Source organism: Lichenostomus cassidix, chromosome 2 (assembly GCF_008360975.1).
Source record: "Lichenostomus cassidix isolate B80296 chromosome 2, HeHo_3.0, whole genome shotgun sequence".
Taxonomy (NCBI): domain Eukaryota; kingdom Metazoa; phylum Chordata; class Aves; order Passeriformes; family Meliphagidae; genus Lichenostomus; species Lichenostomus cassidix.
In genome coordinates, this window is record NC_139482.1 from 4,987,452 (window position 1) to 5,014,691 (window position 27,240).

The 27,240-nt window shown below is 40.8% G+C and overlaps 1 protein-coding gene across 7 annotated transcripts in view; it reads left to right on the forward strand.

The window, feature by feature from the left end:
* The window catches only part of LOC146440753 (sodium channel protein type 5 subunit alpha-like), a 209,788-nt gene that overhangs the window by 99,513 nt on the left and 83,035 nt on the right, over positions 1-27,240 (forward strand). For all 7 annotated transcript variants that reach the window (XM_085050201.1, XM_085050194.1, XM_085050197.1 and 4 more), the window contains 4 exons: positions 7,022-7,154; positions 10,854-11,092; positions 15,919-16,092; positions 17,500-17,856. In XM_085050201.1, coding sequence (XP_084906327.1) covers positions 7,022-7,154; positions 10,854-11,092; positions 15,919-16,092; positions 17,500-17,856 — 903 coding nt within the window. The remainder of the gene's footprint in view (positions 1-7,021; positions 7,155-10,853; positions 11,093-15,918; positions 16,093-17,499; positions 17,857-27,240) is intronic.

Consider the following 27,240-nt stretch of genomic DNA (forward strand, 5'->3'; position numbering starts at 1 on the left):
GTGTCAGATTATCAGTAAATTGAGAAGGAGTTTTTTTCTCTACAGCCAAGCAGCTTCAGTCCTTTCAGGGTTTGGACTGAATTTTTTTCCTCACCTATCTGGGCATTCCCTGTGGTTCTGCAAATAGACTCTCACACTACCCATGAGAGAAGGGGCTGTGCTACATGTGGGAAACTGGTTGGTGTGAGAATTATCTGTTTTGTTGACAGTTTTGAGACTGTTGCTGCTTTTTTGGATGTTCACACCTTCGTTCATTTAGGGCTTCGGTAATCCCACTTTTACTCTCTGTGGACAAGGATGACCAGTCCTGAGACAATTCTCTAAAGAGCTGAGCAACAGAAATGCTGTTTGTAGATAGGGAAGTTTTGTTTGATTTAGCTTGGTGCAAAAAAAGAAGAAAAAGCTGTGTATTAAAGGAATTGGGAAAGAAAATTTTTTTATAATAATTCTGAATCAAAGTCGGAAGACCTCAGTAGACGAATAGAGGATGTCCCCTTTTTCTCTGTAAGGAAAGCAGCTCTGCAGGCTGCTGAGGCTGTCCCCGCTGTCAGAAAAAGCTTAGCAAAGCACAAGAGCACTCAACCTTTCACAGAAAATATCAGCGTTTTACAGGATTGGGTCCTGAGGTGACAGGGAGGCTCTGAGCTCTGCTGGCATTTATTTTCATTTATCAGTTTCCTGCCTTTTGAAAAAATGGACGTTGAAAATTGCATGGCCTGGGTGGGTGAGCTCACTTGGCAGTTCCCTGGTCATCTAGGAAATAACACCCAGGCACTCCAGTAACAGATACTCATCCAGTGATGCAATGTGAAGGATGTTGTGTCTTCTGCAAAACAGGTTTGGTATCTAATCTATCCAGAAAATGTGAGCTGGAGTTAAAAGCTAATTGGCAAGGGGCCCATTGCTGTACAGATGTATTCACTACAGGAGTTGTAAGTGCTGGGCACAAACGTGCAGCCTCAGCTGTGGCTCAGGCAGAAGGAAATAGCAAATCAGACCCCTCGGTGTGCTTGGAGATAAATCAGCATGTTTCTTGGCTTTGCATTTGATGATTTTCACTTTTTCGTGTTGAAATTTGAAGTTGAATTTGTTCTTAGTTAGCAGCTTTGTCTTCTTTTTACAGCCTCTTGATATGTTTGGGGAAGGTAAAAGAAAAATGTTGCAGGGTGAAGTTGTAGTTGCCTCATTAACCTCACTGCCCCTGCTGCTGTTTTTTATTTTGAACTAGTGTGAGTCCATGGTGAAAAAGGACCTATTTGGGCTATCTGTTGTATCTTTCACGAGCAAGAAATGAAGGTCCAGGCCATGAAAAGGTATCTCTGTAAAATGGGTTAAGCTCTGCCTTGCAGCTTCCTGAGGTGTAACTGTGGCTTCACTCATGCGAATGCAATGTCTGGCTTGATGGAGCTGAAAAAACACAATTTCCAGCATTAGGTTTTGAAGATGTTTTTGTTTAGGTCCCTCTGTGATGCTCAGTAGTATCAGATGAGAGTAACACAGACCCTTCTGATTGCTGCTAAGGGGGGAGATCACTGAATTCTGGTTTGGGGAAAGCTTGGAAGGGCACTTCTGATTTAAAAGACAGAGCAAACATCAAACAAGATCTGACCGTCTCTGGTTTTGTGTTTCCAACCTGCAGCCCTTCAGTAGCCCATAGCTGTCACAAATTATTTCCAAGTGGGCCCTCCCAAGGTTTTTCAGGGAAAGCACAAACAGTCATTATCCACTTTTGAGCATTTTAGCCTGATCAGCTTCAGCAATGTTCAGCCTGAACAGTTCACCCCAGGCAGAGTGGTTGGGTTGGCACCACAATGAACAACTTCCATGCCTTTGTGTCACTGCAGCTGCTGCCCCCTGTCCCAACCAAGGGTCATTTGCCCACAGGAATGGCTGCAGGTGGCAGCTGGGCTGACATGAAAATATCTGTGCAGCTCAGCTGCTCTCCCCATGAGAGAGGTGGCTGCAGCAGGTTATCTCACTGTTCAGGTGACTCAGATGAGTGATATGCTGACACTTGGCTGCAGAAAAGTGTGTAAGATCAGAAAGCCAGTTTCAACTGCTCTTCAGATGGCCTTGGCTGCTTGGCATGGATGGATGTGAGTGGGTTTCCATGAGAAACCAACTGTGTTTGCACTGCCCATCTCCTCTCTCTAATTCCTAAACACAGCTGAGGGAAAAGGGGGGATTTTAGGTTATTCCAATGGATGGGCTCTAGCCCATCAGCCTCATCAGCTCAATCACAAAAGCTAATTGCTTTTGTGTTGACCTGAAACTGAGAGTCTTGAAAAATGATGTTTTTACATTTCTGCTGACTGCTGGGTGGGATTTTGCCTTTTGCTTTACTTAGAGAAAGTCTGTGCATAATGTAAGTAACTTCAGGGCACACTACAACCTAAAGTTTCTGCATATTCCTGCAGCATTTATTTGTAGCTTTGCTTTTCTCTGCTTTGTCTTGGTGTTTGTTAGTTAAGAGGTTAGGATAACACCTCCCTTCACAAGGTATTGATATGCTTGAGCAGAATTGGATTTAGTTAATTAGCTGTTATCTGGAGCTCAATTTATCCACGGATTCTAGCAAGGCTGAGTGAGATCTCACCTGTGGTTGTCAAGAACTTCTAGAGGGTTAAGAAACACACAAAACACCATCCCTTCTTGCCTCCTATATCCAGCTGGAGCTTCCCATCAGTCCTGGAGCAGAGTGGGGCAGGCAGTGACATGGCTTTGGGATGGGCAGCAAGGCTGAGGCTGGAGTAACCTGGGGACAGCTTCTTGCACAAACAGCCTTTCCTGAATTTCCTCTTGGTCACAATTACATTTTCTCTTTTAGGAAACTAGAAATGCTGAGCACTGTTAGATTGGCAGGAGGGAAAACACCTGGAGCGTGAGGCCTTGAGACAGGCCAGACTGCTTATCAAGGAACTGAAATAAAGATTTAGAAGTTTAGCTTTAGATAATATATTTTTATGATATTACTGTAAAAAGAAAAAAAGAAGGAAAAAAGACCTTGTTTTTTGTTGCAGCTAAGCATAAGAGGCTTTTGCTGACCACGTTGGTTTTAGATTTTGTTGTTGATCCTAAAACCACCCTGAGGTAAAATTTCTCTCTTTCAGTTCTTGCTTTGCCACAGGACTGGTGAAAAGGGAAAGTGTTAGCAGTTTCCATGTTCAGAAGTAAAGGTCACCAGAATAAGTCATCCAAAAATCCACCAATAAGTTATATGGATGAAAGCTACCCAGCCCTCTGATGCTGTCACACAGAGAGTTGTCACCACAGCTCTGATTTCTGTCCATTTCAAACTTTGCTTTAGCACGTCCTAACTGTAAATCACTCAGATTTGGCACAAATATTTCAAACTGTTTTAGTTTACAGCACATCTCTTTAAATAGTCAAGCATCCCCAAAATTAAATGGCTTCTTTTTAATGCTGTGCCCTATTATGGTCACCTCCAATTCCATTTAATATTTGTGTTGGTGTCTTACTGGGTCCATTTTTCATGGTGTGGCCTGCCCTCCTCTTCTTCTGTTGAAAAAGTTTTATGTGTATAATGAAAACTAAACCTGTCCCAGTTCCCAAAAAATGGTCTTTAAAAATGCGCTATGCATAAGCCTATCTTCACATAATAGTTTTGACATAGTTCAAAACTGTAGGCAGTGAGAAGAAATAACTCTGCTATGCATCCTCATTTACATGTCAATTACTGAATAGTATATTTGTCTCTATGGAATTTAGCTAATCCAAAGGAGGAACATTTCCAGTCGATCAGGGAGCAGCACAAATCATCTTGTCCTGCTGGAGGTGCCTGTATTTAACTCCATTGTCATTTCTCATCTGGATCCTAGGGAGACTCCTTGCATAGCTGTGGGGACTGCTGTTATTTTATGCTTAATTCCTATAGAAATAGAAGTGCAATGAGCAACTGTGCCTGTGTGTGTTCTCTCAGAAATTATAATAGCCTTTATGCTGCCTACCTGGCCAGTTCCTGGAACTGCTTTCTACCTCACAGTGCCAAAGCTGCCAGTTCTGTGTGTGACAATCAGCTATCTCTATTCTAAAATAAATAATAATGATACTAACCCAAACCCACACATATCTATTCTTTACATAGAACAAAAGCTCATATACTTCCTTAAGCAACTTTAATAATTTTAAGCAATTCTCCTGGATGGAAACTTTCTTTCCTGGAAAAATCTTTCCTTGTAAATGGCAAAGTGACTACGTGATGGATTTACTGCTGTGTTGGGAAATATCTGCCCAAATATCTGCTCTGAACTTGGGCCAGCAGCAAATTGCACCCCCTCACCTCTCCAGAGATGAAGGAAGGAATGAGCCACTCACTTTTCCTTCTGAAATACCTTTTGCAGGTGGAGGATGGCTGCAAAAAAAATCCCCTTGGTTACAGAAGGGCTCCTGAAGCCTTGGGGATCACTCCTGGTGACATAGGTGGCAGGACTGAGGAAGCAGAGGCTGGAACGAAAAATAATGTGACTTAAAAAGCTTGTTGGGTTTGGAACATCACATCAAACCTATGGAAGAATTCAGTTCCCTGCTATTTTCTTAATGAAAGAGATGCCAAACCTGTTTAACTTGGACTTTTCAGTACCCTGCTTTAGTTAATTATTATTTAGTTAAATAATAATTTTTTAAAAATAGGAAGAATGAACCTCTGAATGATTTTCCCTTGACTTGTTACCTCTTTGCACTTGTGAGTAAAAGGTGGCTTTCAGATAAAGGACTCCTGGGAATGAGGTTGTATGATGACATGTCACTGGTACATCCCATGTTTTGACTCAGATAGGATGAGAAGATATTAGAGCTTAAAAAGAGTGGAATAATCCAGAGAGATTTGAAATTTGATGTTTTCTTATGGTTCATTTTACAGACAGAGGCAAACTTGTGGTCTGGGGTTTTTTTCTCTCTTTTTCTTTGCTTTTCCTTTTTTTTTTTTTTTTAATTTATTCTACTTAGAAATTTGTCTCCCTCCTGTTTTTCATCTCCCTGTCTAGTTATTTCTTTTTGGTACCATGTATTTGTTATGTATTCCAAACTGCTGTGAATGATTATGCAATTTTGTAGACGCTTTCTTCATAAATAAAACATTTGTTGTTTCATTGGTTTTTACTGGATGTTTTTGAGGTGAAGGAAATCAAGCAAACTAATGCATCTGAAACACCATTCCTGGTATTCCCTGGCTCCTAAGCCAAGGAGAGAGTGTTTTCTTGTCGTGCACAAGTAGGACTCTCTTTGAAAAGTTTCTGGTTATAACTTTCCCTTGGAGATGGCTTTGTCAGTTACTCAATGGACAATGAGCTAAATGAGGTTTTTTTTTTTTTTTTTTAAGGACACTTTGAGGGGGGGGGAAAGCAGTTTTGGAGCATTATTGCTTACCTAGCCCAGCTAATGTTCTAAGTGCTTTCTTTCAAAGTCCTTATTCTTCTCTGGTCTTGCAGTGCTTGGTGTTTTTACTGCAGTACCTGAAGTGACCTGGGACCAGCATCCTAGTTATAATTTGCAGTGTCCAGCAGTGGCCAAGCATCTTTGCCCTTTGCTGGGGATATCCCCTGTCCTGCAGAGGTCACACTCCAGAAAGACAGCTCATAGAGCTTCAGCACTTGTTTTTTCTTGCCCTTCTCAGGGAATTGCCTTTCTTGAAGAGCATTTTTGGTGGAGAAATGGTGAAGAGGAGGGACCCTGAGTCCTCTGGGTGTGTGTGCTGTGCAGCTGCTGCTCAGGACACATCTCAGGTGGCATCCTGGGTGCTGCTCAGGGTGGTCAGGGACATTTCACACCCAAGTGATGAGAAGATCCAAAAGACTGAATCTAATTCCTGTAGCTCATTTGTCTATGGAGGAACTCAAGCAGCTACTCTGATATCTGTATAACTCAGGGGTTCTCATCTTTGCAGTAAGGATTTCTTCTTCTTTCACATTTCCTGGAGCTATATTGCAAATCCATCTATCTACACCTGTCTTGTTACACAGTGTTTCAGACTTCACAGCCTGCATGCTTGGAGGAGCAGGGCAGGGGCTGCTGAACATTTATTTTGAGACACTGAGGGTCTCAGTCAGGAGGTCTGTAACAGAGAATGATGGTGAACTTGGCTTTCCCAGATTCTTACACTTCAACCACCACTTTTCCTTCCACCTGTGTGGGATCTGGAGGAGTAAACCAAGTGGGACTTGTCTCGATATGAAGTGGGATCTTGTAATAATAAAAGCCTTAACATCTTGTTCCTGTGAGCTGACAATATAAAGTGTTCAATGCAGTGTGTGTCTTCAGCTATGCTGTGCTTCTGTCTGACTTCGCAAACCCAAGCCTACAAAAAGCATAAAACTAATTTAAAATGAGACATTAAACAAAGACAGCTTGGGAGTTCTGTTTTTCTGGTATTTGATTTCTTTGGGATTTTTTTTTCTAAGCTTTTTCTCAAGAAACAAGAGAACAAGGGTTAGGTTATTTATTTTTTCCTGAGGAAAAAGAATCTAAGTCTCTCCCCTAATTATGGAGCTTCAGAATCCATAACACCAAAGATCACTACAATGACAATATGTTCCTGAGATTTGGCAGTGTTTCAGAACAAGAAAAAACATGTGTTGGGGAGTCAGTTTGCTTGGTATGATATAAGAGGTCTGTAATGGAGCTGTTACCCACGCCCTTTTCCTCTCCTGGCTGTATAATTAAATAGTTAACACATTTCAGAAATAATGGATTAATTAATGTAATTAAGCAGGCCTTCTTTAACAAGCAAAGAGCATGGGAAGGCAGCAGTGCTATTCCTCTGGCACCGTAAGCACTCCTTTATTTTCACCCACATTTTACATGAAGGTAAAGGGCAGAACAAATTTTCCAGCACTGCTCAAAGTGCCATTCTCAAAATCTGTGCCCCATCAGCATATGTCTAACTCAGAAGTCAGTGAGCTTTGGACTCTTCAGATGGGAAAATTAATGCTTAGGCAGGTTTGAAATTGCTACCCAGTATCTGCCTTGGTTTTACTGTGCTGATCCAATGTTTTCCTTTAAACAGACCTCCCCCTCGGATGAGGCAAGCAAGAAACAGCTTTTAATGCCCCACCGGCCCTCAGTGGACCATTCAGATGAGCCCTTTCAGAGGCAGAGGGCAGTGAGTGCTGTCAGCATCATCACCAGTGCCCTGGAAGGTAAGAAACCTCCTCAGTCCCCCAACTCAAAGCCATGTCCATGTTAAAAGGCAGGAAAAAAAGTGACACAAAATGCCCTGATACCATTTTTGAAAGGAGACACTAAAGACAGTTATTGCAACCCCTGTAACAGAGGCAATATAATCCCTGTTTTACCCGTGGACTTGTAAAAATCCAGAGGAAATGCTGGCCATGCAATCAGAATTGGAGCTGTAAGATTTAAGATTTTGTGCTGTCATGGGTTCAGATTTCCCCAAGGTGCAGGTAATGGAGCACCAGCCTGGTTTGGGGTGACTGTACCTGTGTTTGTATCTCATCTCTCTGGGGCTGATGGAAAGCCTGGCACATGCACTCACCTGCCATGTGCAGAACATCCCAGTGGTGGGGGAGTAAAATCTCACACCACAGGGACACCACTGTGGGGTGCATGTTTGAGTCCCACCAGGAAATCCAAGGATGCTCAAAGGATCCCTCTAACCACGCAAATATTCCTCAGCAAAATTTTCCATTGCTTGTTGCTCTTCTCATGAGGTGCAGGAGGATTTCCCTCCTCTGTCTTTCCATCAACAGGAACTTTGCCTGTTCCTCTCACAGATTTACCGATAGCAAGACAACTCAGAGCAGCACCCCACATTCCTGGTCTTTTGAATGAAAACATGAAAGGGCTTCCTACAATTTCTGGTGTCTCCTGCATTGCAAATGGAGATGAGAGAGGAGGTAGCACCTGAGAGCATAGAAAAATGTCAATCAGAACACAGTGTGCAGCAAGGGAAATTGGGATTTTCTTGCAGCCTAATTCTGTGTGTGACTGATGGATAGGAAGGCAAAGCAAGACAGAGGGACTGACCTAAAATATGCCTTACAGACAGGACCTGGACTTAGCCCAGTGTGAAACCACAGTGCCCTTCCTCTTCCTCTTCCTCTTCCTCATCTTTTTACCCTCCCTGTGGTTATATTCAGCAATATTGTGGCCAGAAGATATATTTGTGTTTAAATAAATGAAGAGTTGTGTCCTTAACAGGAAAATAATCACTTTGGTACATTCCAGTGTGTAATGTAGTCTGCAAAGGTTTTATTTGTTTTCCGTGGGGTTTTTAGCAATTAGCTTTGTGATTGATTTGCTTTCTTGCAATGTGTTAAGAATGCCTAAAAGGCCTGGACTTCTGGACTTATTATTTATTTAATGGTGCTTTCTATTCCTTTATACTGCAGAAATAAAGATCATCCAGGCTAGGATAACTCAGAGGGCATGGAACTCGGGGATGTGGCTTAGTGGTGGACTTGGGATAACAGTTGAACTCAATGATTTTAGAGGTCTTTTCCAACCTAATTAATAAATAATTAAGTAATAAATAATAAATTAAATAATTCTATGATTCTAAACAGGAAAAAACTTATCAAAAATTCTTATCAAACGTTTCTTAACTCCCAGACTTTGATTAGTCACTGTGGTTGAATTCCTTAACAAGAAATGTCAAATCAGAATAAAATATATCACAGGATTTAACCATATTTGTGGCTGTAAGATTTGTGCCAAACATTGAAACAGCCAGATCAGAAATCACTTCCCTTTACTTATTTGGTTTCTGCTCTCAGGTCTTGGGTAGTCAACAACTGTCTGTTTTTCCCAGACATTACAAAGCCTCGCAGACAATAAAGAACCTATCTCTTTTTAAATTTAAAAATAAGAGGAAAAACATCTCCAACACAAATGCTGATTGTATTTGTCTGACCATTTTTTTTTTAGCGGTAGCAGAAAAAACAGAGGCTAGTTTTACTTTTTCTTTTGCAGATATATTTTTTAAAAAAATTAGATATCTTGTGTTTTCCAAGGATCATCTACAGTGGGAAAGGTTCTGGATTCTTAATTTATTTAAACCATTTTAATGCCACATCACTGCCAAAAGAGAACAGTCACATCCTCCTCCTTCCCTCGTTGTGCTCCTGCACTTTGTATGATTGGTTTTCAGCTGGATCACCAAGCAGAACCAGCCCACCCAGAAGGTCCAGGAGCACAAAAGATGGCAAAAGGACAGAGAAATAACATGTGGCTGAGGCTAAGAAGGGTGAAACCAACCCTTTTAGCTGCAATTTGGACTATAAGGGGCTTATGTTGTGAAGAATAAGGATATAGATCCATGTGTTCTAGATTTACCTGGAAAAGAAGACCCTTAAGGGAGTGAACTGACTGCCCTAAACTTCTCAATACTTTCAGAGACAGGCAAAAAAACCCCCAAAACCACCAAAAAAAAAAGCTCACCAAAACCCAATGTTAGGACTTTGCATTGCAATTGATGGTTCTTACATCATTTTAGGATATACCTGTAAACCCTCTCTGGAATCTGGAAAAAGTCATTTCTTGGGAGCAATTTGATTCCCAAAGATCTCAAAGCAGTGTAGATATTTGTGCAAAACCTTTGCATGTAGGACATAATCTGATATTTTGAAAGCTTGCTGGAAGACACCTAATACCACATATCTGTTGTCCTTTTACAAAAAATGGACAAAGAATCAGAGAATCTGAGGAAAAACCCTCCAAGAACATCAAGTCCAACCTTTGACTGAATAACCCTGTGACCACTAAACCATATTGCAAAGTGCCACATCAAATTGGCTTTTGAACACTTCCAGGAATGGTGACTCCATCTGTGCTTAATCACTCTTTCAGTGAAGAGATTTTTCCTAATATCCAATCTGAACCTCCCCTGGCACAGCTTGGGGCCATTTCTCTTTGTCCCAAATGCTTCCTGCCTTGGGAGAGGAGGCTGTTTATGAACTGATTGAAATAACAGCCTTGGCTGAAGTTTTCCTGTTATCAGTGCAGGTTCTAATTATATAGACTAAAACCTTAATACAGCATTCCATGCCCATAAAGGAATCAGAAAAGGAAAGCATTAAGCAATTCTGCTAATCATTGTCATTTAGCCATTAACTGTCTTTTTTGGCTTTTCTCACCGTTTAACACAAATTGTACTTATGAAGTTATTTCAGTACTTTGGTGCATAGGTAAAACCAGCATGTAAAAGTTGTATTACAGGCAGTATTTTAAGAGCACCTTTAAAAAGCACATTGGAGTTTTAGTGGCATTTTCAAACTGGCTTATGGACTCCTTCATTTCATATGTGGGCCTTTCAGAAAGAAACAGATATTTAATGCCTTTTTGGATTGCACATCAAGGGCAGAAACTCTGTTGATAACCAGTGATACTCTGGTTTTCAAGTACTTAAATCAGCTTTAAATATTGGATTTAAGTGCTTTCATCTCTTATCTGCTTTAAAAGGTATTACTTAAGACACTTTGAAAATGTGACCTGGGAATGAAAAAACATATTCCAATCTAAGTTAAATGAAGATAGTGTATTCTTATCCATTTGAACTTGGCAAAATGGAAAATAGAGTAAGAATCCAAGCCTATATATAATACTAGACTTCACATATTTAGTGTGATTCTCACTTTTAGCCTATGACACTTTTAAAAGGTTGTTACTTTCAGAACAGGTCACTGTCTGCTAAGTGCAGGTCAACTGGCTAAAACCCCAAAGTGTGTAATTTGCCAGCCTGTTAGGACAGAAATATTTTTATCTTTGAAAAAAGTTTGGGGTAATTTGTGGGCCTTCCTCTGCGTTATGAGTCATTTTAAGTGTTCTCTTGTCATATAACTCAGCGTGAATTGACTGTGACTTTACTGCTTGTGACTTAGAGCTTGAGGAATCACACCAGAAATGTCCTCCCTGCTGGAACCACTTTGCTGTTAAATTCCTCATTTGGGATTGCTGCCCACTTTGGCTTTTAATCAAGAAATTTGTCAAGTTTGTGGTCATGGACCCATTCACTGACCTCACCATCACCCTCTGCATTGTGCTGAACACGCTCTTCATGGCCTTGGAGCATTACAAGATGACGAAGGAGTTTGACCACATGCTTTACATAGGCAATTTGGTAAGTCAGTGTGAACTCGATGTGCCACCTCAGGGGTGCATTTCCTGCTTTTTAAAGCTCTGGCTGTGGCCTGGGAATGTCTCATTTTTATATACTTCCAGCGTTGCTTTGCCTTTGTCTAGCAAGTCCACACAGCCACCTCTTTCTGAAGAGAGCTGAATGAAGAACAAGGGGCTATTTTTATCAAGCTAACACATTCTAATGTCATTAGTAACCACTAAAGCCATGGTTTTGGGCTGTTCCTGATAGATATCTGTTTAAGGAAATGAGATAAGAGAAAGGTTAATGAGCTTTATTTGGAATTTCTGGAAAAGCAGTGATAAGGCAGCAGTTCTTGGTGACTAATAGTGACTTTTAAGTTAAAAAAGAAACCTACAGAAAAAAAGCGAGGAGAGATCTTGGAGGGAAATAGAGTTTTGTTTGATCATGGGTCAATATCTGTGCTGGAAGGTGCCTGTAGTGCATTTTCTACATGTGCTGGGTCCCATGAAAACCCCAGGGCAGAGGGGACATGGAGCAAAGCATGGCTGAGGCTTTGAGGGGAAACTTAATGTGCAAGCCAGAGCAGATGGGTATAGAGCCTCAAAGCAAGGAGGGACCAACACTTCTGCAAGGAAAAGCAGAGTGACAATCTACAGTCAAGCTGCAGGGACAGCAGAAAAGCCTTTCCAGAGGCAATGTCACACAATTTGTGACCCAGGGGGCCACTAAAATTCTGCACTTACCATAAAATGGAAGCTTTTTCTTTATTCGTCTTTCTCAAAGTTACGCTTAAAAGGTACCATGTGTTACTGCTTTAAAACTTAATGTTTAAAATCTTTTTAATTTTAGAAGAATCTGGGTTGGATAAGGCACAGGTCATCTATGGCTTGGTGAGATTGCCCCTAAAACCTAGTGGTAGCAGCAGATGTACTTCAAAAGAATATAAGTAATCTGGAGAATCTGGGAGGTGGATGCTGCTAAGTTTGCAATAGAGGAGCTCACAGCAGAGATTAAAAAAGCCCCTTTTTTCTGTGAAAACACAGGCTGTAGTACCTCAAAGCAGGATTCACCTCACCTAAATTTAGGTATCTACAGCATAGGAGTCTCTCTGTGCCAGTTGCCTTTGTCTCTTTTTAGAGTCAATGGAAAGCAATGGACAACTTTAAGCCCCGTTAATGTGGTATTGTAAAGATTCACTTTTGGAGAAGGTGAACTGTGGTCTGTAGGCTGTGACTGTAGTAGCCATTGACCACAGAGACCCTGCAGATGTGAGATATGCCTTCAGTGAGAAGCATCCATGTTGGCAGGTTTGGGTGGGTAGTAACCATAACCAGGCATTTTGTATCAGCTGTAGAATATGGGATATGTCATGTATGGATATTTTTTTTCTTTACCTTGGTCTTTGTTACTCTTAGCTCTGGGCTTTCTTGGGCAGGTTGAAGTTGTTCCCCTAGAATGTGGGACTTGTCTCCAGTTTTTCAGCTGCTGTGTCTTGGCAAATCTCCCTCTGTTGCTGTGCTAAGCAGAAATCTGGGTCTCTCCCACTCCAAACCCATGCTCTTGCCCTCTGCAGAAAGCAGCAGACAAGGATAACTTGGAAATCATCTCACAGGATCGTATGCAGCTTCACTTTGCAGCCAGCATTCCTTCTTGTTGCTCAACGATTTGTGGCCTTCTAAGATGACTTAAGAAAATTCCTTTGCATCAAAATATCCACCAAAGCAGGTGGCAAAGTTGCCACTTCCCTCTCTGGCACCTGGGATGGTGCAGGTGTCTGCTCCTCACTCTGCTTTTGGCAGATCAGCTTCCCCCTTGCCAGACCACAGGCAGTGAAACTTTATCCCTTGGCTTCCCTCCTGCTAGCAGGGGTCCTGCAGACCTGCCAGGGCTGAGCAGGGCTGTGCCAGGTGCCATCAGGAAATTAGACTATCAGTACAGACAGGAATTTTGCAGAGAGAGGAATTTTGCAGAGAGACGCTTTTTTTTTTTCCTTTTCTTTTGCAGAGAGAGAAATTTTACAAAGCAAATTTTGCAAAATTTAAAAAAAAATCCCAAAACTCACTGTTTCTCAGCACTGCCTAGAGCTATTTTTCCTCTTTGTGCTGAAGTGTAAAGTAAGCACAACAGCCTGCCTGTATTTTGTGTAGCAGGCTGATAGCTCGGGGCTCCCCTTCTCCTGAGATCCCAGCTTGGCTCTGTGAGAGCCCAGACTGTCCCAGCTCACCATCACCAGCTTTACTAAACCCTCGCAAAACTGGATTAATTGTGAGCAGAGCAGGTCAGAGAAAGGTAACTCCATTTTGTGGAAGATTTTGCAAAGTCATTTGTAATGCAAATTGACATTTTTTGCAATTCCCTCTGAAAGGGAAGGGAGTCCCAGCTCCAGGGCAGGCTGCCAGGTGACTGCATCCCCTAAGCTGCAGACTGCCAGCCCCCCTCTGCCCCCACTCTGGCTGGCTGGCTGTCTTCCCATTACATCTAACCCTCTTTGAGTGATTATGCTAGCATTAAACACGGGAAATATTAAAGAGGGCAGGTCTGCAGGTCTTTGGCTTTCTCTTTTTTTTTTTTGCTCAGAACAAATGTTTCTGAGAGAAATGAAAGAAATGGAAATGGAATATAGATTTGCTTTCTCTGGATCTGCCAGTCTTTGGGGCTCTCCTGCTGTGATTGTCCATCTACTTCATTCAGCATCTGCTGCTTTCAGACCCCTTTAGCTCATCACTTAGAGAAATCAACATTTTCAAATGTGATCAGAAGGCCAGCAGAGCACACGTACAGAGTTTATCTGCCCACGCAGTGCCACCACTTAAAAAATGAGTGGAGAGAGCAAGATTCCCTCAATTTTTGTTTTCCTTCAGAAGCTGAGGCACCATTATGCAACATTAAAGCCTAAATGGCTGAAACAACAGGTAAAAGGGTTTTTTTTTAAAGACAAAGTGCTCCAAACCAGCAGTGTCATATTTAGCACCAGTGGGATGTTAAACCACTTGTTTTCTTTCCAGCCTTTCTCACATGAAGCCCCCAGCCCCTCGTGCAGGCACAGGGGACCAAGTGCTGTTTGGAATTTGTGGCTGGCAGACACATCCATGACTTCTGATGCCTTCAGGAAGGCTCAGACATTTTGCTATCTTGCTGTGACATTTCCTATTTAGAAGGCTATTGATTAAAATGATTCAGGCAAAGAAAGTGATCCTCCTGAGTCATTTTCTCAGCAAGAGGGTTGCATAATGTGTGCAGCGTGGTGTCGTAGTCTTTAAGGCAGTCCCCTGGATACAATTTCACAAGCATCCAGCTTTGTCTTGTTCTCTGTCCCAGGAAAAATCTGAGCATTACAGTGGGAATCTTTGGTATCTCTACCCCCTGTGACTCAGAAGTTGTTGGTTAGTTAGAAATATGAGACAGGTTGGTTGTTGTGTTCTTGGTATGAGGTGCTGATGGGAAGTGGTTACATCCCAAGGTATTGCTGCAAGCCAAGATGTCATTTCCCTGAGGAGAAGCAGAAGGTATTTTCCACAAGGAATTGTGTCAAATGGCCACTTGGAATAATTAAGTCCTGAAGCATTACAGAGTAAATGCTTCAAATCCTCAAATGCAGGCTATGATAATTTATTTCTATACCTTAATATCATAGTTAGATCATCTTCACCTTTCCCTTTCACATTTTAGTGGGTGTCTCATCTCTGTTGCCCAGAGTTGATCAGTTTTGCTGGGCTAATGTTGCAAACATTCAGCTTTCTGGAAGGAAAGCATTTCTTCTTCATCGTATATTAGTGATACCTGAGCTCTGGATTCCCCCCTCTGTTTTGACCAACAAAATGAATTAATAGGGATTGTTTCACATAAAACCATGTACTTTAATTTTACAGAAATCATCCATTTCTGCAAGTATATTTACTTCTATTTCAGAAATTCCAGAATTTTCCAGAAACACAAAGCTCTGTGCAGCTTGTACTAGGATGTGAAATGAAAATAAACCAGTATATGATGAACTTGGTGCCCACATTTTGTCATTTTAAGTTGACTGTAGCATCGCACTATGCATTTAAAATGTTACTTAAGCAGGGCATACGAAAGGACAAAATCTGATTCTCTGGGATACTTTACAGGAATCTATTAAAACTGAATTTGCTGTCAGCAGCCTTCCTTTCCCCGCTCCCTCTGCCTCATAGGTAATATTTATATGTTGTTTTAAAGAAAAATGTTCCAATTAGAAGCTCCACCATATGACATTTGAACTGGGTCATAAATAAGCAGTGTGTTCCCAAGATGCAACGAGAAGAAAATTGCTGTGACTATTTGTAAAAATAAATAAATAAAAAAAAAAGACCAATGTTCAAATTAGAGTTTCTAATCGTCTTTGCTGCCAGCAATAACCTCAGAATAACTGGAGGCGTGCATTGCCCTTCTATTGATAATAAGAATGAAATAAAAAGGGATAATACACCAGATACACTGCAACCCAAATAGCCCTTAACACTCACTCTCCATTCACTTAGCTTTCTCCACTGAAATTAATAGATTTAACCTTTAGAAAAGGCACCTTTACACCTTTTTCCTTATTTTTTTACTACTGTGATTATTCACATGATGGAAGGAGATGGAAATATATGTTCCAATCCAGATTCTGAAGTCAGATGTCACTGTAACTTTAAGCAGTATCAGATATTATTGTGAAAAGAGTAGACAAAATTGTAATATTGATAAAGAATCAGTCCCACCAACAAAAAGCAAGTATTTGTAAAATGTGTTTGGCTTTCTGCTGGGTTCACCTGTGTGAGTGGAAACTCCACAAGGAGTTGTGCTTAAAAAGTTTGTTTGACTTCATTTTTTTTTATCTGCAGGTCTTCACTGGAATTTTTACAGCAGAAATGATCTTCAAAGTAATTGCCCTTGATCCCTACTACTATTTCCAGCAGGGCTGGAATATTTTTGACAGCATAATTGTTATTCTAAGCCTGATGGAACTGGGTTTGTCCAGCATGGGAAACCTGTCTGTTTTACGCTCCTTTCGACTGGTAATGGTCTTTTTCTGTTCTTATCCAACTTCTTTTATTACATATAAACTCTGACATGAATGCAACATATTTTCTTAAAAACGCATCTGCCGATAATTGCTGCAAACTGGTAAACAGTGTGTGACACTAATTACAGGCTGTGGGATAAATGGAATTGTTCCAGATTTACATCAGGGTAAATGAGAACATAATTTGATTCCTTCTAGCTGTGCCAGGTACTTGTAGCACACTTAAAATATTTGAATTCCAATTTGTAATAAAGATCTGCCATTTTATACCTGTACACCTGTTAGCTTAGACAGTGGAAAACTGATAGCCCAAGAAATGCAAGAGCTGATAACTTGTTGTTTTAGGAGCTGTTATTCCTAAATTATGTTATAAACATGCCACTGTTCTTTCAGATGTTGTCAAAAGAAAATGTCTTTGAATTATTCACAGACTGATTTTTTTTTTTTTCCTAGAGCAGATCAGCATAACATAGCATCTGTCTTTCACGGGAACTCCTTAGCTGTCAGCTCCTTTGTTAAGCAGGGGATAGTGGTGTTCTATTAATGAGAGACTGGCAACATACTGGAACAGAAAAGTACTTTCCTTGCCAGCTTGACATTTGTGTTGCACTTCATGTACCAGGATGTCCATGCTAATCATTCTGGCCATGATATGGCTTCACAGTTTTAAAGATCAGGAAAATGAGCCCTTATGGTTACGTTTACCAGAAGAAAAGATTTTTTTTTTTTCAAAAATTCTCTGAATTGCCCAAAAGCATAAATTTTCCATCACTGTCCTAAGAGTCTGCCTTCAGTTTTTGAGCAATCCTGCTTCAATAGAGCTTAAATTAAACCTTCAGCTGAAAACACAACACAAGGGCTAGGCACCATTTACATCCTTAAAATAGGTCTTAAGTGGGCCGTGGGTTGTGCACAGACTGCGTGATCCTCAGCACAGAGGTGATTTTCACCCTGGGAACTAACAGCTAATAGCATCTGACTGAGGCTTGCTCTGAGGCACAGAGGAATTCCTTCTCTCTTTTGTGGGACCAAACCCTAAAACCCTTGCTGCCTGCCAGGCTGTTTATTTTGAGGAGGAAAAGCAACACAAAATAAAATTCTAGGAAATAGATTTCATCCTTCCATTCTTTCCCCACCAGTGAGGGAATGTGCCATTAAAACCATGTCTATCTAACCAGGCAGAGCATAGCTCTGGAAAACTTAATTCTCATCCGAGAAGCCCAGCTGATGTTTTATTGATGGAAGTAATGAGGTTAACAGGAAGTATGGCTAAAATCCCCTTGTACCACACACGCTGGGGCATTTAACATCTTTCACGTTTTACTCACTTTAATAATTCATTGGCTGAGATGTCTATTGCTTCTGTGAGCTGACACTGTTGTTTATGTCCTGTTCACAGCTGCGAGTCTTCAAGCTGGCAAAGTCCTGGCCGACCTTAAACACGCTCATTAAAATCATTGGGAACTCAGTGGGTGCCCTTGGCAACCTCACTCTCGTGCTGGCCATCATTGTCTTCATTTTTGCCGTGGTAGGAATGCAGCTTTTTGGGAAAAGCTACTTGGACAACGTGAAGAAGATAAGCACGACTGGCAATTTGCCACGGTGGCACATGAATGATTTCTTCCACTCTTTCCTCATCATCTTCCGGATTTTGTGTGGAGAGTGGATCGAGACCATGTGGGACTGTATGGAAGTAGCTGGGCAGCCACTGTGCCTTCTTGTCTTCTTGTTGGTCATGGTGATAGGAAACCTGGTGGTGAGTTGTCAAGATGGTTTTTTTATTCTTCCTTTCCTGGCGGGTGTGTGCAAATGTACCATTTTTTAATCCAGGAATGACAAGTCTCATATTGCTATATGACCTCAATTCAGTGAACCACATTGTCACCCAGAGAAATTTGCTCCTATCCCAAACACAAAATTGCATTCCTAGCTGAGAATGAGCACTTGCTGGGTTTTTTCAGAAGAATGGATGTTTTACTGGAAGAAAGGCACATGGGTTGATCATCATGATTTTATTTCTTTGGCCACTCATGGGGTTGAAGGGATTCCTGATCTCTTTTCTGTACAGGCATGAATATCACCTCAACTGTCCCTGTTTTGGGACACATTTATATTTCCCTTCATTTCTGGCCCAGACCACACAAACCTTACAGTAGCTCGGTGTCTTTGAGCAGAGTTTCGAACGTCTTTAGCCTGCATGTTTTAGGAAGCTGCAGGTTTTGTTTACAATGATGTCACTGGCTCATTTGCTTTTTTTTAATTGACTATCCCATAAGCATGGCTTACATAAGCTCTGAACCTATTAAGACTGAATTATCTTTCCCTGTTGACATCTTAAGGAGCGCTTTGCTGGCTTTCAGTCATTGTGGAAATGTTTTGCCTGTTCAGCTTACAGAGCATCTTTGACATTGTGGCTCTAATGGCCTTACTGTTTATGTAGTGAGTTGTTTAATAGTAGATGCTGCTATAAAAAAAGGGTGAGTTTTGCTACTGGTTGCTTTTAGTGGTTGTTTTCCTTTTAAGTACCCAACGTTTTGGTTCTCGGCTGCTGGGACAGAAAAGTTCTTGAAAGAGCTTGTGGAAAAGCAGAGTGTGTTGTTTTGTTTACAGTAACTTATACTTTAACAGTTATTTTCACACTGCAAATGTTGATTGCAAGAGCGAATTAAGTCATTTAGGGTTTTTTTATAAAAGTCAAAAGATTAAACTGTGATTACTCAGTGGGAGAAAGTGGGAGATTATTTACACTTTTCGATTTCCCACTCAGAAAGTGGGAGATTATTTACCTTTTTATGCCTATGACTTACCATTTTAATCAACTTTCCTTGGAATTAAATTTGATTAGAGGAGTTGGGGTGAAATATTACTTTATTTAGGAAAAAAAAAGTATTTTTTCTCTCTTTTGAGAGAGTTTAGCCTGAGATGTAGAAAGTTAATCTCCCCCAGCCATTAAGCAATGCATTCTGTGTATGATGATGAAAGCTGGAAATAATAAGTGTTAAATTCTGGGGAAAATGTTAACATTTGAAATATTAATGGATTATTAAAAGATGTGAATTAGCAACATCTGATACCCTTAGATATTAACACTCATCAGTGTGCATAAGTTCTGTTAAATATGAAATCTGGCTCAGCAGAGACTACATTAGCATTATCTCCATATATTTAACCTTCAGTGCTCAAAATAAAGACTGTCCCAGATGTAAAACCAGATAATGAAAAACTCTGTCAGCATGGATAAGCTGAAGTTATTGGTCAGCTGAAAAAAAATTGTTATCTTTTCTCTTTCCAGCCAACTGTATTGTAAGGATCTGTCAAAGACTGATAAATGGGAATGATTTTTGTGTGTAGGTCACTCAAAGAAAAATAAAAAAGAAAATTATTTATAGGTGATACCTCCACTAACATAAATTCAAAGGAATGGCGGAAGAAAACCCAGGAAAGTTAGTAAGTGCCCTGGGCAACATGCTGTTATAGAGCAGTCCAGTTGTTGAAAGGAATTTTAGTATATCTTTAGTCTTTGTGTTGTATTCATATATCCTGAAAACGTCTTGGACAATTTGTGTGCAATGCCACACAAAACTATATTTAATGCTGGTCAGCTGATGAGTGAGTCATCTTCAAGGAACCAAACTTTACAATATAGTTAGAAAACTATGTGCTGTGTAACTGCCTTTTGCACAATAAAACTGCACTACTGTTGTCAGATGGCTTTTAGAGTCATTGAAGCTGCTTTAGAAAGTGAAGCCAAACCAGACAGATCATGAGAGTTTCTTCTGTATTTGCAAGAGAGAGCTTCTGAAGTAGCTAACTGAGTAATTATGCTTTCTGTTAAGTTTTCAAAAGGGCTTAACATATTTTTAATGCGTATTTATGTTATTGAGGTGAACAAGGGAGATCACCAAGACAGGAATCATTAAGAAGATGTAGGAGAATTAGGGTCATGAGGCAGGTCCTGGTGCCCCCTGCTCTGGAAGGTCAGCTGGTGTGAGAGTCGATGTGACACTGGCCACTTGTCAGGGGACAGCAGTGTGTGCTGGGCGCTAACAACGCGCATGAATAAAAGTGACATTTCCATCACGGGCAGAACAACCTCCCAGCCTCACTGGGTGTGTGTGACACACGCTGGCCAAGCCACCCTTTTATCCTCTGGCAGCCACCAGGATGAAGCACAACTCCTGCCAGCTTCTCCTGAGGTGCCACCAAGGGAAGGACAGCTCGATGTGCCACAGAAATGCACTCACTGTCTGTGCTCCTGCTCCAGCTGGGCTGTGTATGACCCAAAAAGCATCACTGGGTGTTAACCCCACAGAGCTGCAGGAAAGTGACATCTTAACAATTTTCATTAAAAGCAAAATATAAGGATGGAATTCCCCCTTTAGGATCAGTCCTAGCCTTTTTTTTTCCCTGCTGTCCGCTCACTCAGGAAAATATTGATGACATTTTCTGAGACCACAAAGGTAGAAAGCACCACCAATTTCTAAGCTATCAGACTATCCTATAGGCAGGGTTACATAACCATTATTGAATTAATGCATGATGCATGGAATTATGAAATACAAAGTGTAAGGTCATGCACTCAGCCCTGTTTAAATATTTATGTTATGATTGAGTAGCTTCCCAACAGAAAATGTTTGAGAGTATATGTATCAGTCACTGTGAACATCTGAAATAATTACATGGAGGTGCCTTGGTAGTCAGATCTGGTTAATGGAGTCTCTGAAGTCATAAAATACCATACCACCCCAAAAATCTAAATATATCAGACTGAATAGCCCCTAAAACTACCTATTTCTATCCCTGCAGTTCTAGGAGGGAAACTCAGCTGTAGAAATCTCCATGTGGCTTGATATGGTGACCCAAGAGGACCTTCTGGTCCTGTGTTTCCCTATGGTAATTTCAGTACCTGGCAGCAGAGCTGCTCAGCAGGGTTTGGATGAGATTTGAAGTGGCCTCCCTCGGTAAACGCAATAGAAACTTTTCTCTGAGAAAGTCAAATGTGCCTGAAACCTGTCTTTCTATTCTGCTTCCACATCTCAGGAAGCCTTAATGGATATTTGTTGTTATAATTTGGCCCATGAGACAGGCAGAAATATGGAAATGTCACGTTCTTTGATGGAAGAGGTTTGTGCCTCCCTACATGCATTTCCTGAAAGTGCATGTAGGGCAGATCCTTGAAGAGATGCTCTGGGAAAGCCCCACTAAACCTCCATCAGGTTAAAATCATTGGATTCTCAAACTGGCCAGACACCAAGAGAACCTCATTAGGAGTCACTCATCCTTTCCACCTTGGACAGCCAAAGCCTGTGGATAAAATGTGTTACCTGAGCTGTTCTGACAGACACAGAATTCTGCAGCAGGGTAAGAAAGAAAGAAATCAAAATCAGGGCTCTGAACAACCTGGTCTAGTGGAAGGTTCTCTGCCCATGGCAAGGAGGTTGAAATTAGGTGATCTTTAAGGTCCTTCCAGCCCAAACCAGATGACTTTAGGAATGGGAGCAAAGCAGAACTTTTTAGTGCTTCCACTTCATCCTGCTCTTTATGAGAGTCTCCCTCCTGACCATGAGAATGTTGTGCTGAGTGCCACTAATGCAATTTGGATGGGAATAGTGTCCTAGAAGGAGGAGAAGGGCAAGAGGGATGAGGTCATTTAGCATGGATCCTGGCCTGACAGATGTGCAAGAGAGATATTTGGGATCAGAACGATTGTTTGGGTGGGGAAGAGACATTACTATAGCTTTATATGAAGCTTACTCTATGAGAAGAAATTCACAGCAATTTCCTGCCCTGAATCACTTTCCTAACATAAGGAGTCACCAGGTCCCATGTGTCTATCTATTACCTTTTTTTTTTTTTATTTGTTTGCAAAAGTTGTCTTTAGTTCAATGTTTAGAGTCAAGAAAATAGATGATAAAACACCACAAAAGAGGCAGCTGTAATGTGTAGTGTGTAAATGTGTGAGACAGGGCTGATATTGGGATTGCACAGTCTTCAACATGAGGGCTTTGCTTCTGTATAAAATAATTTTCTAGAGTTAATTACTGAATGTTACTCACTGAGCACCATGATCTCTTATTGAGGAATGTAAGAGCAGGTCTAGGTGGCCACTTGTGAAGAACTGGTAGCCCACCCTGTACCAATCCATCAACTGTCTGGATGTATGGGAGCTTCACAGGCAAGGGTCTATCCCAGCTGGAATATTGTGGTTGGTGCAGAGTAAGAAGAAGTTTAACTCTATGGATTGAGATGATTTTCTGCATTTGCCCTCAGTGCCAGAAAATGTTCCTGAGCACATTTAATTTATTAGTCTAGGAGTATCCATAAAGTCCTGTCTCACTCAATGCTGAGGCTTCTTCATCACTGCAAATTTCTCAGCAGATCACAAATGGGCTTGAAAGAGGTTCATGGTAATGTCAGATTTTCTCTTTGTTTAAATAAAATGGGTACAGAGAACCATCATTGTCCCTTGTGGTAAAATCACAAGTAATAGCAAAATAGCATCTAACAGGCCTAGGTAAAAGTGGATTACAATTTTACATTTCAAGAGCTCAGACAGCCAAAGCATATTAGGATGGTCAAAGGTGGTCTTCAGATGGAGATTTGTACTTCTGCCTGACTTAACAGGGCTGTCACTGAGGGAAGATGCATCAAAACTCCAACACTTTTAAAACACAGGAAGCATTAAACTAGGGAGTTTCAAGACCATAAAACTTTTTACAGGGTGATGAAGGGTTGTTTTACCCCAAAAAGAACAAGGCCTCTTTAATTCAGATTGCCTCTGTCAGTAAATGAATGAAAATGGAACTTTGATGACATGATAGCCCTTTTCCAGCTAACTCCTTATTTTCCTTTCAAATTATATACAAATCTAGAATACCAAAGCCCCATTTTTGTGGGTTTTACTGTCTATCCCTAGAGAAATGCTTGACTCAAGGGTTGCAGCAAGACTTGCTGCTCTGAATCAAGTAATTCTTTTTGCATTAAATGACAAACATGGCTTACTCATGGGGGACACTGAAGACATCCACTGTGTGAACAAAGGTTAATATCCTTGGAGGGAAAATGTAGTATTTGTATTGCATCTAATAATTAATATAAATGAAGTGGAATTTTAAAATATTGTGTACCTCCTAATTGCAAATCTAACTAGATTAGATCTGCTTGCTGGAAATTAAAGCAGGCTTGGGAAGAAGGTATTACAGCCCAAATTACAATATTTTAGGGTTTAGATTTTTAATTTTCAAACCGCAGTAGAGGTCTGCAGTGTCCTCAAGCTTTATATGTTGTACTTCTACCTCTGAGTAGATACTGTCCTTGGGGTCCATCTGTTCCACTTCTTGCACAATGGAAGGAAGAGAGGATAAGATGCAACTACATGAAAACTGTGAAAACCCAGCTTTTTTCAAGGAGCTGGGAAGCCATAGGAGATTTGAAAAGAAGTTCAGGTTGTCCCAAGTCTTACATGAACATTCCCTTCCCTCCTCTCTCTCTGCACCCCAATGCTTATGTCCTGGGTGCTGCTGTTCACCTTATCTGCTCTCTCAGCAGCTCCCAACATTCTGGAAATATGCATTTGTGTTTTGGTTGCATCAGCTGAGAGGGCCAGCAGATAAACAGGCAAGAATAGGCATGTCAGGAGCAGTCATCGTCAGGACAGACAAAATCTGCAAAGCGGCTCGCGGAGGGCGCATGGGGCACCGGGGAGGAGGAGGGATAATCAGAAAGCTGCAGGATCTGTAATGAGAGCTGGGAAATACTGGCAACAAGGGCTGGAGAGTTTGAGGGTCCAGAAGAAGCCAGGGAGCCCAAGGGATCATTAGCGAGAAGTGGAAGTGTCGTTTGAGTCTGTCTCATCAGCTTGGACACTTATGTAAGGGAGGCGAGTTCTGCTCCCCGAGTCACATGTGGCTCTGCAGAAGAACAGCCCAGAATCCATGAATAAGCACAACTGGGGACACAAGGAAAGGAGAGTCAGAACAACTGTCAGCATGCCACCGTCCCTCTTGCGTCTCATTTGTGCTTACGGCTGGCAGCAGGAACGCTGGGTGTGATACTGGAGAGCTCAAACCTCAGAGAGGCAGCTAAACCCCAGCACACTTCCCAGCTTCTCCCTTCATAATTTCCATGCCAGGTACCTGCACAGTCCTTGTGTCCCAGAGCAATTTTGGCTGTCTGTATTCCCCATTATCCATGCTTTTTGAGAAGTGCCTGGGAAGCAGAGCACTCAGGTAGTCAATGCTTTTGGGCAAACATCTGGCTATATCTACCTAAGTATTAAACATCCTCAGGAGTAATGAAAGGTCCACCAGAAACAGATGGCATCATCTGATGTTTAAAGCAAATAAATCCTGACACCAACCATCAATCAGTCCAGTTGCCTCTGATGGCTCCTAGTAGAGATGGAAAGCCTCCATCCTCCTATGGGTTATTTTAGATACAAAGCTTTTGCCTGACACTGCAGGCTTTAAATGCTCTATGATTTATCAGTGCTATATAAGTAAATATAATTTATTTTATTGGGTAGATACATCCCACCCCCATGTGTAACACCAGATGGTGGTGCTAAAAAGTCTGGGGAAATTAACCTCACTGTATTTATGATGGACAATCAAATATTGCTGTGTTTCAAAAATGCAATTCTATGGTAGATTAAGTGGAGTCTGTTCAAAGCTGGGATGTTTAGGGCTGTTTCACCCAAAATACGTGAAGGAAATCCACCTGAAAACAGATGTAGGACTGACTACTTTCAAAACCTACTCCTAAAAAGTAATCTGCTTCTTCCTGTCACTTCAGATTTATGAGTGTCTGTATCCTGCTACAGGCTCAGTTTTTTCTTCTGAAGAGTTGAGTCTTGGCACTTGGTGACTAAATCTGAGCTTGCATCTTGTATTAGGGGACAAGTGTGTTCAGTTCCTGTTTTCAAGGTATTGTATGGTGTTCATGTTGAATATATGCTGAAATCTGTCAATTTTCCCCTGCAGTATTCAACCACAGTAAGTTAGATATTTGAAAATACAAATAGCACAAATCCCAATTAAAGTTGGTATACAGAAGAAGAGTGAGTTTTTGCTTCTAATGCAGCTCAAAGGAGGCTGAAACCAAAAGGTGGACCATGGCTTATTTTTTATTATTATTTATTTGTGACATAAGGAATTCCCAAAGCAATAATCCAAAGCAGATTCATTAGTAGACTGTGACAGATTTTGGCATTTGGTGCAGATTTTCATCAATAGAATTACAAATATTGTTTCTTGATCTATAAATGAGTCACTGCTATATATCAGAGAGAAATAAAATCTGTTAATAATGCTAATGTTCTTCCATAGGCATGTATATAAGAGACTACAAAACTATCTCCCATTAACTTTCATGGGTGTGAGATGCCTTGGAAATATGAAGGAAGAAGAATTGTATCATATTAATTCAATCAACCCATCCCTTGGAAACCATCCTCATGCCTTTTGATCTAATTGTGTTTCCAAATCAAAGCTATTTCTCTAAAAATATTGTTTCCTCCATTACATGAACTCCTGACAAGATGAAATATTTTTAATAGGTTACTCCATATATATGTTTTATGTTCTCACACCTATTTTATTTGTGGAGATTCTAGTGGATTCTTTGTTGAGATTTGGTTGTATTCCAGGGGGTTGAAGGAGAACTAAGTTATTATATTGAAAACTGCATCCCTGTTGATATAGTAGGCATCAGGAGGGTAAAAATGCCCATTTTTTGTCCTACATGAGTCCTTGGTTTATAGTGTAAGTAGGGGTTTGTCAGTGGTTAAGTTCTTGCTAATAGCTGGGTAGTTATTAAAAATCTAGGAGCCACTGAGTCAAATTTAATTGGGCAAGAGTGTGCAAAGGTAGGTACAACTAAATGTGTCTCTTTTTATTAATGTCACAGTGCGAGTTGTCTGGATGTCATTGAAAGGGTAATGACAACAGAATTATTCCTAACATGTGCTGAGGGAAAGGCAAGGTTTTAGTGTTAAAGTAGACCAGGTGGTACAAATTTAATACATAATTCACTACTCTTAAACATCTTATACTTCTGTTTAAAATTTAAAAAAAAAAAGTTACAAATATTATTTTTCTCCACCAAAACTAAGTGTTGAGCAGTTCATTCTAACAGTTGCCTCTGGAAATATCTTGTTAAAAAGAATATGTGAAATAACCAATGAGTCATGACAGATTTAACCTTCTTAGCAGGTGTATGATGTTTAAGAGACACTGGAATTTATCTTTTCTGTGTACAGTGGATATTCATATCTGGATTCCTCCACCCAACACATATGTGGCAACATGGTCTGTGGCTTCCCAAGACAAAATGATGAAGAATGCATTTGGAAACTAACTGTAGTACACAGAATCAGATACCAATTTCCTGCCTTTTGGGGTTTTTCCAAACAGTGAGAAATTCCTGCAGTCAGAGGGGTCTTTGGTCTCCCACTACCATTCCACATTTCTTCCTCTTTCTCAAAGTCCACTTGGTTGGGTCTTACTCAGTTAAACTTCTCTAAATTCAATAAACCCACTGGCCCACACTTGAGGAGAATCTCCGACAGATCAGCTCCATCAATTTTGTGTTACTGCAAACAGTGCAAACGAAAGGAGAATCAAATCTGTTGTTTTTTCATCCCTCTTACAATTTTTATTTCTTTGCTGCTATTCAAGTCCCTTTTGTTCTATTTCCTTGACTCCAGATTCATGTGTTAATTTTTCTTTTTCTGTTTTGTTTGGGTCATCCTTAGCTGAATCTTGTCTAAATTAGTTCTAATGGAATATGAACCAAATCTGCCCTTCCTTTAATTTTCCTCTACCTAAAATGTATTTTCTTCCATTTTGGTCAGTTCTGGCCTTCATTGTCATAGAATCAAAGAGTGGTTCATGTTGGAAGAGACCTTAAAGATCGTCTCATTCCAAACCCCCTGCCATGGGCAGGGACACCTTCACTATCCCAGGCTGCTCCAAGCCCTGTCCAACCTGGCCTTGGACACTTCCAGCAATGGGACATTCACAGCTTCTCTGGGAAACCTCTCCCAGTGCCTCACCACCCTCTCAGTGTAAAATTTCTTTCTTATATCTAATCTAAATATTTTCTTTTTCAGTTTAAAGCCATTTTGCCTTGTCCTATCACT